Source organism: Alosa alosa, chromosome 23 (genome assembly GCF_017589495.1).
Source record: "Alosa alosa isolate M-15738 ecotype Scorff River chromosome 23, AALO_Geno_1.1, whole genome shotgun sequence".
NCBI lineage: Eukaryota > Metazoa > Chordata > Actinopteri > Clupeiformes > Clupeidae > Alosa > Alosa alosa.
In genome coordinates, this window is record NC_063211.1 from 4,968,143 (window position 1) to 4,984,748 (window position 16,606).

The 16,606-nt window shown below is 46.3% G+C and overlaps 2 protein-coding genes across 3 annotated transcripts in view; both read right to left on the bottom strand.

Moving 5' to 3' along the window:
* Positions 1 to 12,240, bottom strand: part of nck2b (NCK adaptor protein 2b) — a 56,721-nt gene extending 44,481 nt beyond the window's left edge. For both annotated transcript variants that reach the window (XM_048234522.1, XM_048234521.1), the window contains exon 1: positions 12,036 to 12,240. The gene's annotated coding sequence lies outside the window, so the exon portion shown is untranslated. The remainder of the gene's footprint in view (positions 1 to 12,035) is intronic.
* Positions 12,241 to 12,999: 759 nt separating this feature from the next.
* dph3 (diphthamide biosynthesis 3) lies at positions 13,000 to 16,375 on the bottom strand. Its single transcript, XM_048234527.1, has 3 exons — positions 16,209 to 16,375; positions 15,855 to 15,929; positions 13,000 to 15,709 (listed from the first exon to the last, which is right to left on the bottom strand). Exons 1-3 carry the CDS (start codon positions 16,314 to 16,316, stop codon positions 15,638 to 15,640), a joined length of 255 nt encoding a protein of 84 aa, XP_048090484.1. The 5' UTR covers positions 16,317 to 16,375; the 3' UTR covers positions 13,000 to 15,637.
* Between the last annotated feature and the right edge of the window lie 231 nt (positions 16,376 to 16,606).

The window sequence follows — 16,606 nt, forward strand, 5'->3', positions numbered from 1 at the left end:
GAACGACTCAAGCTTGTAAATAGCGGAGATTGCTCCCGGTTCAGTCTCTCACCTTGATCGCCTCATCTGAGACCTGTGAGATGTGAGTACGTACTTTCACTGCTTTCTTGCTTTGACTGTGTTCGTTAGTCTGCATGTGGCAGTAACCTGTGTTTTTTTTCGCGAAACTTCGTTTAACTTTGTTTAACTTGTTGACGCCTTTCCTGAGTTCACCCCATACCGCACGGCGGCGGGGCTAGTGTGAGCCTGCTGCCTGCGTTCGCACACTGCTGCGGGCCGCAGTTTCAGTGTTATTTTGCCTTTTGTGTGTGCCAGGTTTCCGGGTTGTTTTTTGTTAACTACTGTGTACCTTATCTGGCTGTTCGCGGCTAGTGGGGCTTGGTGTGAGCCTGCTGGGTGCGTTCGCGCACCGGCGTGGGCCAGCGTTATTATTTCTGTTTACTGCTCTGGCAGCCGGAACCTGTATGGGCCTGATCAGCGCATATGTGCTCGGCCGCTTAGGCGCTACTGTTAATGTGTGCTTCTTGATAAGTTTTGTTGTTGTGTGCTAGGCTACTTGAAAAGGTAAATTTAGCTGTTTGTGCCTGCTAGGTGCAGTCTTGCACAAGGTGCGGGCTGCTGTGTGTCTCTTTGCCAGTTGTCCACTAGTGTACGTCGGCGCGTGCGTTCACGCACTGGTGGCCGCCTTCTTTGTACATCTGTTTATACCCCGTCGCCGCTGTCCGCAGCTAGCTGGACCAGTGTGAGCCTGCTAAGCGTGTCCGCACGCTGCTTCAGGCCACCCGTGTACTGGTATTACACCACTGGTGTATCTCTCTTTACGGGCTGCTGCTTGCAGACCCAGTGCGTTGAACGGCCAAGGTAAGTGCCTTATTGTATTGTATTGTATTGCATTGTGTTTTCTGTGATAGGCTATGGCGGCACACTACTGCAGAGTCTGCAGGGCCACGATGGCCCCCAATGACGGGCATATAGAGTGTCCCGCTTGCCTTGGGGCCGCCCACCTCCTGGAGGATGTTGACAGCCCCTGCAGCGCAGCCTGTGACCTTCCTAGGGAGGAACGGCTCCGCCGGGCTGACCAGGCATGTGGACACGTGCGTGAGGGCAGACGGGACAGGCGGCGCTCACCCGACCGACCGTCCCACTCTCATAGGCATGGCCGTAAGCATACGCACAAGCGTAAATGGGACCAGCAACATGAGTCCCCTTCCAGGCATGGTAAGGTGGAGGTCCCTGGACCTGCTAAACGCCCGGCTCCAGCTGCCGTGACCGAGAGTGGTGGCACGGAGTCGCTTCTCTCAGCTCTCCAGGCTCTGGCTAGGAGGATGGACTGGCTGGAGGGTCTCCAGGGCACGTCATCCTCTTCTCTGCCCCCTGGCCAGGACGGTCTCTCCTCATCCAGGCCTGAGAGCCATGGTGCGGATGTTGATCTGGGTGATGTGGATGTGCTGTCACTCTATGCCCCTCGCTCACGATTGATGGCGTGGCGGGGGCGGCCTCCCTGGATGAGCTACATTCAGACATGGTGGAGCCAACTGATGAATCCACGGTGCCGGGGGAGGTCCCTTGATGTCACGGGTGTTGAGTGCCTCCAAGATCCTGGGTCTTTAGGCCCTTATGCCGGGCATGGCTTCCCTTGGGGGCGTCTGGGAAGGCGTCTCGCACAATAGCCCACCACCCTGTATACCTGTGGCAGAGGATTACACGAAGGTGCTGCGGACGGCATGGGGTAAGAATGTCGCTGGACTTCCCCCAATTCAATCCAGGTTGCCGTCAGCTGGCAAAGTCTGCCTATCCGGCCGACTCAGGGCTGGGGGATATGCCACCGGTCGAGCAGTCCATCGCCGACTGGACTTCCCTGGGGCCAGCCAATGCATATCCCAATCCACGCTGCCCGCGTAAGGAGTGTGCCAAGACAGACCGTCTCATCACTCACTGCTTTGGCCTGCCATCAGCACGGGCAGCCCATCACTCACTGCTATGGGCAATGCCCTGGCTATCACTCTGGCGGCTCTGCGAAAAACGATGAGCCCGGAGGACCATGATGCAAGGGCCCTGGTGGATGCCGCACTGTCAGCCCACTCCCAGCTGACGCGTGATGTGGGGAATGCTATGGCCTCTGCGGTGCTGTGCTGTAGACAGGTGTGGCTTGCCAAAACCTCTCTCCCTGATGCCATCAGGACAGACCTGTTAGGTCTCCCCGTGGTGCCTGGGCATGTGTTCCATCCAGACTCCCAGGGGGTGCTGGACAGAGTGGAACAGGCTGGCGCTTCTAGAGAAACTGGTCAGCGTGTGTGCCACAGGCGGGCTCCGGTTCCCCACAGGGCAGCATCAGGTAAGTATGGGCGGTGGCAGCCCGCCCGAACACCACAGGTGAGCATCAACTATGCTGCCCCGCGGGACCGGCGCTTTCGTGCACCAGACCAGAGCTCAGCCCCAACTCCCTGGCCCTGAGGACAGCGAAGACCTCGACGGGGCGCAGGTAGAGGTGCAGGCCGCGGTGGCGGTTGTGCCTAGGGATCCGGGGCTGCCCGTCGATTGCCCGACCCAGCTGTCCAGGACCTCCTGGGAAGGGATTGTGCCAGACTCTTGGGTTGTGGCTATGGTGACTCACGGTTACCGCCTACAGTTTCGACGGCGGCCCCCTACGTTTTCAGGGGTCAAGATGACGTCTGTGAAAGACCCCCTTTTAAATTCCGTGCTTGTCAAGGAGGTCAGGAGTTGCTTCTGAAAGGGCCATCTCAGAAGTACCGCCCATACGCCAGCACACTGGGTTTTTTATGCCAAATATTTTATTGTGCCCAAAAAAGACGGAGGTTACCGGCCGGTCCTCGACCTCAGGCCCTTGAACCAATACCTCAAGGTGCTGTCATTCAGAATGGTCCACACTGGAATAGTGATTCGGTCCATCCAGGAAGGGGAGTGGTTTACGTCTCTGGATCTAAAGGCGGCGTTTCCCGTCCCTATCTGCCCAGCACAAGGTCCTTCCTCCGCTTAGCCTTCCAAGGCAGGGTGTTCCAGTTTCAGGTCCTCCCATTTGGCCTTTCACTGGCCCCAAATTTTTTACTCGTGGTGGCAGCCGCGCTAGCCCCCCTCAGGCCCGGGGCCTAAAGATCCTACCGTACCTGGACGACTGGCTAATTTGTGCCCCATCTCAGGTGCAGGTGGTGCACGACACCGAAGCAGTTCTGACCCATATCCAGGCCCTGGGTTTCACGGTCAACTGGAAAAAAAGCAATTTGCAGCCCCACCAGCAGGCGGATTTCCTTGGTGTCCTCCTCAACTCGGTCAGCATGACGGCGTCTCTCACTCCACGGAGGGCAGACAGCTTGACCGAGGCTCTGACAGGCTTTCGGCTGGGCAGACTGGTCACCGCCCACAAAGTCTGGAGGCTGTTGGGCTTAATGGCCACGGCAGTTGCAGTACTGCCACTGGGCCTGCTGAAGTGTTGGTTCAATGCCTTTCAGCTACACCCGAGAGACAACAGGCATGTGAAGTTGCGGGTGTCTCCTGCTTGCATCCGAGCCCTGCGTCCTTGGAGGGACAGGAGGTTCTTACTCCAGGGGGTTCCGCTGGGGGCCTTCCTCACAAGAGGCAAGTCATCTCGACAGACGCTTTTCTGACAGGCTGGGGAGCTGTCTGGGAAGGGCTGTCAGCGAGGGGTGTTCTGGTGAGGTCAGACAGCACCTCGGCGGTGTATCATGTCAATCACCAAGGCGGCACGAGGTCCCGGCGGTGCCTCCAGGTGGCGGAGGAGTTGCTGTCATGGGCATGGCGCGTCTGGCTTCAGTGAGGGGGCAGTGCACATTCCAAGCGTGGAGAACAGGGCGGCCCGACATTCTCTCCCAGGACGGGCCACTCCGGGGGGAATGGAGATTGAACCCAGAGGTGGTCAGGCAGGTCTGGGCTCAGTATGGGACTGCACAAGTGGACCTGTTTGCGTCAGCGGAAATGACTCACTGCCCAGAGTGGTACTCTCTCGTGGGACAGGGAGGCAGTTTGGGCCTGGATGCTCTGTCACAAGACTGGCCGACAGGCTTGTTGTACGCTTTTCCTCCATCCCCTCTTGTACCTCAGGTCCTGCGGAGGATCAGGGAGGGCCGACACACAGTTCTGCTGGTTGCTCCACGGTGGCCGGCGAGGCCTTGGTTCCCAGACCTTCTCCGGCTCCTGCAGGGTCAGCCATGGCAGTTACCCTGCCGGGCGGATCTTCTGTCCCAAGCAGACGGGCAGATCTGGCATCCGAACCCAGGTGCCCTGCGCCTGTGGGTTTGGCCCCTGCAGAGTCCGTCATTGAACAGCTAGCTGAGTCTGTGCAGGAGACTCTGAACAACGGCAGGGCTCCTTCTACTAGAGCTTGCTATGCACTCAGGTGGAGGATCTTTTCGGATCGGTGTGCCAGCTTGGGTCTTGAGTCAGCGGTTTGCCCTGTGCCACAAGTTTTGCGCTTCTTGCAGTCCTATTTGGATCAAGGCAAGGCGGTCAGTACTGTGAATGTTTATGCCTCGGCCATTTCAGCCTTTCACCAGGGCGCGGATAACAGACCCTTGAGTAGGCATCCACTGATTGGTCAGTTTTTAATAGGGGCCCGCCGGTTGCATCCAGTTCGCACTTTGCTGTGGGATTTGCCCACTGTTTTAATGTCACTTATGACATATGACCCGTATGAGCCCATTTTAGATGCAGATCTGCGATCTTTGTCTCTTAAAACTTGCTTTCTCCTGGCTCTTTGTTCGGCCAAGCGCGTCGGGGAGCTGTGCACCCTCTCCGTCAGCGAAGACTGCCTAAGGTGGCAGGCAGGGGGCACTGGCGTGTCACTTTGGCCTAATCCAGCCTTCCTGCCTAAGGTTCTAAATCAGCAGTCTATCAACCAGGTTCTGGAGCTGACCCAATTCCAGCCGTCTGCTGCCTCACAGGCAGAGCACGACAAGTTGCTCACTCTGTGCCCAGTCAGGGCTTTGAGAGCTTATCTGGCCCGTACGCAGTCGTTGAGGGATGACCGTCACTATCCTTGTCACTCGGACCATCCTGAGGCGCTCAAGGTAGGAGACTGAACCGGGAGCAATCTTCGCTATTTACAAGCTCGAGTCGTTCTGCTTCCGGAGGTCATGGACATGACTTTGTTGACATATGGTCTCGGTGATAGGCAGAACGAAGGTGATCATTCCTTTTTTAGACCGTAGTGACGGTCATCCCTCGGTCTCACAGATCCATAGTTACATGCGTAACTTGCGTTTTCCATCAGGTCATGTGACAATTTTGTACACATGGACATTCCTGCGTATACCTAAGTTGCTGTGTAAGGTTTTACTTGTGAAACCTATATATATGCTTTGCCTACCTGACAGAACTTGACATGGGTACTCTTGACATGAGTACATAATGTGTTGGCCGAAGGGCAGTTCAAACACGCTGAATTCAATCAGACGTGCGAAGGCAGAGCATATGCAGGGTAGAGGGCTCCAGGTCAGAACAGAGAAAACCTGGTCTGGGTGTAGCAAAAACTCCACTTTTAGCTTCTTTAATAGCAGCCAATGTTTAGCTAGTTTATTGCCAAGGCAAGGCAAGTTTATTTACATAGCACATTTTATACACAGAGGCAATTCAATGTGCTTTATATGAATAGAAGAATAGTCAATATGCCAAATCTTTCCAAGCAATAAGCAGTACTCCTGTGTGGGATGGCCTCTACGTAGTGTGTCTGAATGTCTGCTCCACAAGCACTAAAGTGTATGAGACATGAACTCCCTAACATGCAACATGTTTCAGTTTCCCTCACTGAAAATAAACACTTACTCAGTGTACCCACTGAATTAGGCTGGAAAGGACAACAATTGTCCAATCCAGCACCCTGCTCATAAGCAAAGTTGGAGTGAGCAGTTGGGCTAGTTGGTTGGTTGGTTGGTTTAGGGGGTTGCATAAAGGGAAATTCAGCTGGAAAAAAACAAACAGGATGCAACTTATTTTCCAAACAACTCCATGATTAAAAAATAAACATAAATAAGAAAGTATTGTGAGCAGGAAGCGGAGAGGGAGATATTAGGCCATGACCATGACCATGGAAATGAAAACAGACGTTTGTCCACATCCAATGGTCAATCAAATGAGTACTTGATTACACTCCATAAAAATACAAAATCTGTAGTCAACATGGAAAAGCATGGATCACAATTAAAGCTGTAATATACTTTGGAGTGTTGACAAGCTCTTGGCCTGTTTTTATTGGATACAGATTAATAAATGATATTCTAGCACCACAAGCATTGCCATGGTAGGAATGAGTCATCAGCTTTAATTAAGAGCCAATATCTAACCTAACCGTACACAAACAAAACAAACTGGCTCACAAACACCCTCTCTCCTAAGACAACAAAGACGGCCAACAGAATAAAACATTGTTAATCCAAGTTGTATGAGTGAGTTTGCCAGGCTAAGACTGCAGCAAGAGCAGTCCTCCCTCCTCCTTAATCTGACTCTCTCCCCCATGTCTCCCCTGCTCTCTCTCTCTCTGAAGACAATGCACAGACTGTCAGCACTCCAGTCTGCCTCTCTGATACAATTCCCTCGCTTTGCTGGTGGGGTGCTGAGGAAAAACTGCTGTGCCATAAAATGCACGTTGCCACAGCCAAGCCCTCCCAAATGTTTGTGTTTGTGTGTGTGTGTGTGTGTGTGTGTGTGTGCGTGTGTGTGTGTGCATGTGTGTGCATGTGCGTGTGTGGGTGTGTGTGCACGCCTTCTGTTCCCTCTAATCCATCGGCAGGCGGCTCAGCGTCCACTCGTTTGGACAGTCTCAGTAGGATATAACGCTTACATATCACTGTTTGCCTGCTGGACGTCCCATGCAAAACCCAAATGTCACCAAACCCTCTGACGCAGGTTTGGGGCCGGGCCGTGACCCCAGCTAACGCTGCTGCTGGCTGCCCGGAGTTCGGACCCACGTGGCGCTTAACTCGGACGGCAATTTCTAACAAGTTAATAATGCTGAGGAAGTGGCAAGAAACAGCACGTACACACACACACATTCAGCATCCAAATCAAGGGATGCAATGCAAACACAACGAGAACAATGTCCTGCGTGAGCCGTCACTGGGCTCATATCTTCAGAGGGCCACACTACTGTCCAGATATGGATCAATAACTGACCGGAGAGGGGTGTGACTGTGTGTACTGCTGCTTGCTGCATCCCGGAGCATATTATGTCCTCCACCACTTGCAAGCGAGTGATGAGTTAAGTAGTAGAGCACCTCCAAATACTGGGCGGAGCCTTCTGTTATACTATGTCTACTAGATAACATTGTGATGCTAGCTACTGCAGCTGACAGAGAGATGCAAATTATTCTGAACTATGATGTTCAACTCTGCTTGTCTCCCACAACATGCAGGGTTCAACATAAACAATGGCCCACAGCCCCAGGGCAAGTAAAACAGCAAGTTGGTTGGCCTACAACGTCATAAATTAACAGTTTTGTGTGAAAGTGACTTTTCTGGGCCAGTCAATCTACAAGGGGCCAGTACAAATATGATGTAACAAACGTGTAAAACCATATGACATGATAAAGGGTAGATGTATGTATGCTACTTTAATAGCTATGTAGCTGGACCATGCCACCAATAGACATAACCTAAACAATACATTGCGTGGCCCCTGCAGTGGCGCGACTGGCTGGGGCACCTGCACCGTACGCCGGCGACCCGGGTTCGATTCCCGCCCCGTGGTCCTTTCCGGATCCCACCCTGACTCTCTCTCACACTCACTTCCTGTCAATCTCCTCTATCCTATCTAATTAAAGGCATAAAAAGCCCAAAAAGATATACTTTAAAAAAAACAATACATTGCCCTTTGACCCCTGCCAATAAACACTGACAAATTGAAAGTGTACTGTAGATAAACAACCTGACAATCTTAAGTTATTCTTTTGTACCAAAGGTAAGTTACTGTAGAAACAAACGGCTATATAACATTCCAAACATCTGTGATTTCTGCAGTATAGGCTGAGCTTTGTATGCCCCAGTGTTTAATAACTAAATCAGCCAAGCTTTTTTGGCAAAAACACAAATGTAGTAGTGTTCAGATTCAAATCCCCCCGTACCTTATATTAAAGGTATGAAACAGCCATGTTAAGATCACACAAACTCTATGAGAAACATCCATGGGTCACATTCATGAAACACAACTCGAGATTTAACAGCAGTGGCACATAAGACCTTTGCTCCTTCACAAATACCGGTATGTGTTACAGACCAACATGGTAGTAAGTCCTTATTATATATCATAATATATCTATTAAATTATTCAGAATTGATTTTAGAACCAGCACACTGAATGTACACTATTGCAGTGATGACTCATTCATTATCAGACGCAAAAAAACTTTGAAGAGAGGGACAAGCAGGCCATAACAAAGTGGGATGAGATAGCGTGAAGAACAGAGAACTCATTCTGAGGAGTCTAATATTAGAACATCTTATTTTTAACTCCTGGCCAAAATGATTCACAGTACTCTCATAAAATATTCAACAAGGCCCACAGTAGGAAAAAAGAGTGACTATGGCTTCCCAGACTATAATTGAAGAATAACTCCAATACCAGCAAAAAAAAATCCACCATGACTTAATGCACAAAATATCTACATGATGTTCAGTTGAGAGGGTTACAGCCATTAACAGTTAACACCCGCACCGTGTCGTAGACATGGAAAGACAAATGGGATAGGAATCACAAATTAGCAGCACAAATTACATTTATCATTATCACTTGCATCGTATAATTGGCAAACAATTAAAACATGTAATGTGCTTATCAATATGCTTATCAATATATTGATATGCTTATCAACTTTAACAGTTATTTGCCTGTTAAAGCAAGTATATTTTTAATCATATTTTCAAATCATACATTCGGAACAGGGCAGATATCTTCATGTCTAAAACACTTTTCTCTCCAGATGATTGGTTATATACATGTGGAACATTTCTAAATCATATCCACTATATTCATTTGACAGATATGAAAATTCCAGCATCCAGTGTAAGACATTCTGCTTCCCAAGCCTTGGTGTGTACATGGTGCAGAGGAGTCGTGCATGGTTCGGTTCATATGTTTGGACATGATGGACCTGTATGGTTCTGCAAGCATCCCTCCCACCGGACCTGGCCATGAGTATAGTATACTCTTTTGATTCCGTGAGGGAAATTTGGTCTCTGCATTTATCCCAATCTGTGAATTAGTGACACACTCAGTGAATACACAGTGAGGTGAAGCACACACTAATCCCGGCGCAGTGAGCTGCCTGCAACAACAGCGGCGCTCGGGGAGCAGTGAGGGGTTGGGTGCCTTGCTCAAGGGCACTTCAGCCGTGCCTACTGGTCAGGGTTCGAACTGGCAACCCTCCGGTTAATAGTCCGTAGCGCTAACCGGTAGGCCACGGCTAATTATATGGCGCTTTTCTACTCATCCGAGCACTCGAAGCACTTTAGAGAGGAATGCTTCACATGCACCCACCACCCACCCAGGCATAAGTCACGCATTCATACACCAATCAGGAGGAGGCGCCAACCAGCACATCGGGAGCAGTTTGGGGTTCAGCACGTGTTCAGGGGAAGACAGGCTCGAACCAGCAACCCTCCGATTATTCAAAAACTCCTATACCTCCTAAGCCCCCTCAGCCCCAGATACAGACACCCCAGTGGTCTCTACCCACTACTCTAAAATAGTGTGCTCCCTCTATCAGGGTAAGAATGAGAGTGAGCATTACGTTTGTCCATGTACCGTTGTGTTCTCTGTGCGCCTGGTGTATTGAACCTTGAGGTCTTGAGCAGTGTGAACCTAGCGACACTAGCTGAAAAGCAAAAAGATGGCCGCCACACATACATTTTTCAACATAAAAGTCCTAAGCAAACCAATATTTTTGGTTACATATTCTGGTTTGGGTAAGGACTTTTATGTTGAAAAATCTACATGTGGCAGCCATATTGGATTTTTTCATTAGTGTTGCTAGCTTTACACTGCTGTGGTTCAGTGGTTCAACAAAGCTTAATTTGCCCATCACTAGTGCGTATCATGTCCATAACATTGTGACAGCCCTAGTTCAGAAGATGGGGATGAATTGGCATGAGTGTCAGTGTTGTTGCCTCCTGCACTAATTTCAGATGGACAGATATGTGAAATTCCTAGTGCTGTAGGTTGGGGATTTCCCACAGTGACCAGTCAACAACCAAGCATATGTACCATCAAAAACAAAATCACCAACAAAGCAACCTTTGTGGGCAAAATATCACCAACAGAAAAGCCTTCAAGAGCATGTCACTGGGGTTATCAAGCCGGCAGCTTTCCTCATCGGTGCTTTGTTGAATTAGTAGTAAATTAGTGAGAAGATTGACTCTGGACTAACCAATAGTGTCGTGTCAAGTATGGCAAAATCGTGCAAGAGGGCAGGATTTGAAGAGAATTACTCAAATAAGAAAAAACATAACAACAGCAAGCGTCTAAAGATCTTACCTCCAGTGATCTCTGATAAACTGCTAATATATCTGTATACTGTAATATTTACTCCATCTTAAAGCAGTGGTCTCAGTGCTTGCATTAAATAATGGAGATGTATGAGATGTAATGTGACAGACTGTGAACCCACATGAACCTATGCTAATGATTATTCAAAGGTAACTGGCACCGTTTGTGCCACTCTATGTGGTCCATAATTAATGCATGACTTTCTGGATCTCAATTATCCATTAGTCATTGGCTGACGAAAATACGTCAGTGTTCGTGTGTGTGTGTGTGTGTGTGTGTGTGTGTGTGTGTGTGTGTGTGTGTGTGTAAGGAAACAGTTTACAACATTTGACCACAGCAGGTTGAATGAGGGAATCATAAGAGGGTTTGAAACACCGAGAACCCAATGGCCTTAATCTCCTACAGGGCTGGAAAGGGCATGCCGTGTCTCCAAACAGGGTGATTCAGCTCACATTGATAGGCCAAAAATGAGTGACGGTGACATAGTGCAGATGGTTGCAGTGGTTTATGCTACACAGTGCACCTGTGTGATTAAATATGCATGACAAGCAAAAATAAATAAATAAATATAAAGGCAGCTGTCATAGCCTACATGACAGTGATATATTTGAATACTGTCATGGGTGAAGTGTTTTGTTAAATGACAATATGTATTTTAGATCACGTAGTGTAATGAAGTTCAACGTTAAAATGACTTGTTGTGTAGGCTACTATGTCTGGTCTTTGTTTGCGTTATTATGATTCCTACTACCTTCAACAGCATAGCCCACTATCCCTCTGTGTATGGACTTACAATCTAGCACTGAAACCTGAGAGAGAGAGAGAGAGAGAGAGAGAGAGAGAGAGAGAGAGAGAGAGAGAGAGAGAGTTCTACTGGAGTGCTGATATGGCAATCCCATTTCAAAGGAAATTCTGAAATTGTCACTGAACATCCAGTCTGGTATTCAATTACTTATTTGCTCTGACAGAGGTTTTTATTTAGTGTTGTTCTTGCCGATCGGTTTCAAAATTCACCAAATTGATGAGTGGACCCCCACGGCAAGCGGCTCCCTACATCTGATGTGGTCAGAGAGCACAAATGATTTAGCCAGATAAAGAAAACTGAGTTGTCAAAATTATAGTATGTAGGCCTATGTTGTGTTAAACGCTAAAGCTATTCAGTTACATGAAACATATCCTAAACCGCAATGTTTAAACACAACAACCGCCACCACCACAGGCTAACGTACCATCCCACTGCCTATTGTATTGCCGAACACCACACACAAAGCCACATTGCACGACGAGGATCAACAAATTACAAATACAAATCAGTGGCATTCCATTCGACTTCCCTGTCACTTTGTGTTCGTTTCAAACTTCCCTTGGGCAATTCAACAGCCTCAATAGCGCTTCAGCCAACAACATTTTGCGAATGAAGTAAAGGCAGAGCCGCTAGCTATCATCACCAACTCTACCTCCCGTCAAGCTACCACCATCACATCAACTTTACGCTCAGTTCTGCTCATTCGCATGTCCGTCTTACCTTGCTTGTAATGCCGGATGGCTCCTGCAAAGCGGCGTTCAATGAAAAACGGAGACCTTTTCGTTAAATTTGTCCTGTGTTCGCTTTTCAAACTTTCGGTGTAAAAAAAAATCCGTCCTAGCTTCCTTCTCGCAGGCCCTGAAAGTCTGCTAGACAGTCGGCTCCAGTCTCACTACCTTCGGCTCAACCCACACTGCCTAGCACAGTGACGTCATCGCCGCCCAGGCTGGATCAGCAGTCGCGTTGTCTCAAAGGCCACACGCGCTTGACAGAGGTGGGAGAAACTGATGCTGATGAGAGTGAGAGTGCTAATTTGATGAACTTCCTAATACACACAGTTAGCAAGAAGTTATGAAGTGACACATTCTGGGCCATCTTCACCTTGGGCTTAATGCTGACATCTGAAAACCAGTCTTGATCACAACTCCAGGAGTTTAAACTCTGCCACATGCAAACAGACATATTGTCAGTGGTTTTTTTCAGCTTCTGTGAGCAGAAAGTAATAGGTTTGCAGTTAGATAAACTGACTTCTCTCTACATGATTCCTGAACATCAGATTGTTGACTGAAGACAACAGTAGGCCTCTACAGGGCAAAGGGTATTCCTTATAAAGCAACACCCGGTAGGCTAAGCTATTTCACAACCTCTACTTGAAGGTGCCCCTTTTTACAAGTTGACACAATTTCCCGATATCTGTGACATGTTTTGGGCAAAATACCATAAGGACCTGTCTGAAGAATCTTGTGCATATTCTGTACATGCCTAGACTATAGCACTATGGGCCTTTACGTTGAAGGGGAATAGAGGTGAAATTACTCTAATACAAATGTGACCCAGGGTAAAAATACATCAGGAAGTACGCATACAGGATTTAGAAATGTTTTAGAATTCAAATGCACCAAATTCAAGTTGTCATCATTAAACATTATATATAAGAATCCCATAATGCAAAAAAAAAATCAGATTCAGATCTTCTTTGTTTAATGGTGTTGCTTAAAACGGCTGAACAGAACCGCCTTCATGTTTTATAAAAATGCTTAATGAGAATGTGAGTCTGCAGAGCAGCCTACTGATTTAAGAGCTCTTCAGAACATTTTGGGTTAAGTTCTTAGCTATGTCCACCACATGAATTAAATGTTTATGGAAATGAATTAGGGAAGTGTTCATTAATTTATCATAGCCATTTGCTACTGCAGAAAGAGTGTTAAATATGTATGTTTTGTAAGATGGCTGTTAGAAGACCAGGCAAAAGCAGAGACGTCGTGTAGTGAAGGATTGGAGGAGGGTTATTGAGACTACAGGAACTAAAAACTAAGTAAATAAAAATAATGTAAAGACACATACATCATGTTAACTTATCATTTTGCTTTGAAGAAAACCAATGCTACTGTAAGCAATCCACTTCATGGTTTGAAAAACAGAATTCATTAAAGTAATTTAGCTTATGGAATTATGATTTAACATGAGTCAGATCAGATAAGATTGTTGCACTATACGTCTCAGATATTTTCAAATCTTCTGAATGAGCCTCAAAACCAAGGCCTGTAAAATATTTTTGTTCAAATATTTCCAGCCCCTGATATTATTTCATTTTTACACATTATTTGGGAAGGCATCTTTGGACATTAATATCTGTAAAACTATTATTCCTAGTCGGTCCAAGCTCTGTATGACTGTATGATTTTCTTTAACACCCTATAGATATGGGAAAAAGTGCAAAAAATGTCACATGATTTGAGGGCTGACTCCCTAAAGTATATGTGAAAATAGCTCAATGGCAATTTAGTGCAGTGTTAATGATGTACCACCTAGATAAAAGTAATCATTGTTTAACATCAAGGGAAATAACACCCATAATGGAGCAGAGCTAAAACAGTACTAAATGTATTTCTGAGTGGTGCATGATGTATGGCATTGACACTTTACACTAAACGACATAAAGAATATGCAGCTTTTTCCACATAGATTTCATGTTAAAAACAACACCCATTAGTTGTGGAGATTGAATGCATTAATTGATGCCATATTGGTACTTTTCATAGTTTTTGCCCTCAACATCAAACTTTTTTACTCTCATTCTCTCTGATTGTAGGACTTAAAATCAATGGTAGGCAATCATTTAATTTGCTATCATACTGAAAACATGTATTTCATCCTACAAAGTCTGGGAAGACTATATCCATGCCCAAACATGTATTCCCAGATCATGTGTTTCATGTAAGACTGCACAATTATCGCGTCACAATTGGCAATCACGATATGAACAACACAATTATCTAATTCAGATAATCTAGTCACATTTATGACTTTTATATTAATGTCATCCTCCTTGACTGTGCCACTTCTGTTTGGTGAGTGCACAGCATGCAAGAAGCACAAAACTTCACTGGTGAGCTTCACAGCCAATCAGGAGTGCTTTGGCTCGCACGCACCCGGCACGCTAGCCAATCAGAAGCGCCACAACTTCTGGACATCTGGAATATTGAACCAATTCATTAACATTTAAAAACCATATCGGTCAGAAAAATCGCAGATATTTTCCCCAAATCGTGCTGCCCTAATGTCATATGTAATGTGATTCACATTAGCTTCCCGGATGACGCATTAAAATTTTTTGAAAAAAAGTCAACACACGAACAAATGTAAATTTGTTGGAATTAAATAAAAGCCCCCTTTTGGGACCAAAACATCATATAGACAAACTTTAGCAAAGCTGACACTGCTTTCCTGGATTATGCCTGATTTTACAGAGTGATCAATATTTTGTTTCTGGACGTAATCAGAGAGAGAGAGAGAGAAAGAGAAAGAGAGACAGTGTGAGTGTGTGTGTGTAAGTCCATCTTTGTCATACTGATGGTGAACCTTTCATTGACTTAATGCATTCAATGCATTGATTCAAGAACTATCCTTGATTTGCTTAACTTTCTTAATCACAAGCTGTGTATCCCTGTGAGCTGTGATTATGCTTACTAGCTCTGCAAAAACATTTTGTATTAGCTGGAATCTTCTGGTATTTTTAAGGTCACAATCAAACAGAGTTGACTAGCTTTTCCAACAATCATACAATGTTAGTTAAAATGCTGCTAAAAAGGCTGCTAGAAAAAAAAAAAGAATGGCATTATTGGTTCATTTCTTTCAAAAAAACTCCCATGTGTAGTTTTAAATGCACTCTGTGCATACAAACAGGTGTATGCATTCAAGAACTTCATTGCTACCCAATCACTAGAACGGAGTATCTGCTTGCATCTGGTCATCGAACAATTTTCGTGCACCGCTAAAATTATGAGACAGGCATGGATGTTTCAACCGTGTTTAACCACTTGGTGGTGTCCAAGCAAACAAAACACTCGGCTCAGGCACATCTTCTCGTCCTGCTTCGGCCTTTATACAATAAAAAAATAAATAGCTTCCAAAAAACTAATTTACAATATGTGCAAAAATGGCAGTGCTATCTATGTCTTCTCAATCAAGTCCATCATATATGTGAGCTATATGTCTCTGTGTGCATTCTTCCATAAACAAGCCCATGTTGTCCTATGGAGTCAGGTGGAGGCCCATAGACTTTGTATTTGTGGAGGCCTAACTGATGACAGTCATGACGATCAACTCTGGGAGACTTCCAGCCTCCTGTCTGCAGTCGGTGCTTCTATAACTTCTCCACTCATGAAGTCCTCCTGTGAATGAGATAGAGAACCCACTTGAGCCATGGTGCTATTTTAGTAAATATACAGCAATTACACTTTTATTAAACTCTGTTTTGGAAGATCTCGTTTGTATTGCACACCATAGTATCTGAAATATTTAAACAGCCTCACAAACCTTGTCATAGATGACTTTAACTATAAGGGAGCAGCTTGGGCACGTCGCTACTTCTTCACCATTCTCCAAATCTTCCTAAAAGCATACGAAACACGTCATATAAAACCCAACCTAAAACAGTTCACTGTGTAAGATTAACATACACTGTTATGTAGGCTAACGTGCAGGAATGCTGTCCAATCTTTCCACCCTGGTAACCGTTACAGCTGTATTTTGTTCAGCTGTGTTCTATATACGGTATCAACAATAGGGAATGAGATACAATATGACTAGAGCAAAAGTAAAGTTAACAGGCTTGACGTTACTCTGCTATGACTCCCATCAATCAGCATGCTAGCGATTTCGTAAACTTACTTTGGTAATTGCAAATCTATCTCCACACGGACAAGGGTAATAGTATGTGTCTGTGTCTTCGTCATATTCAAAATCCTCTATTTCGATTTCGTCGTGAAAAACAGCCATTTCTGTGGATTTGTATGCTCTCCTTCAGGAATGACTGACACGCGAAACTCCTCTGGAAAGATCTGATGACGACTACGTCGCTTGCAACTGACGTCATGCTGAACTTGCGCATACTGCCAGTAGAGGGCAGCGATGCCAGTGAAAATAGTTGGGAAAACATTCCCTAGAGAGGTCAAGAGATGCAAGTTTAAACAAGGCAGAATCCTTCCAAGACACAGAAATGTAACATGTGGCAAATGTATTTAAATATGTTTGGACAATTCATACAAGTAATTAGTAAGTGTGTTAAA

Coding starts and splice junctions, on each gene's coding strand:
- dph3 (XM_048234527.1), bottom strand. CDS start 16,316: ATGGCTGTTTTTCACGACGAAATCGAAATAGAGGATTTTGAATATGAC. Junction 15,930..16,208: donor ATAGATTTGCAATTACCAAA/GTAAGTTTACGA, acceptor GTATGCTTTTAG/GAAGATTTGGAGAATGGTGA. Junction 15,710..15,854: donor TTAAAGTCATCTATGACAAG/GTTTGTGAGGCT, acceptor TCTCATTCACAG/GAGGACTTCATGAGTGGAGA.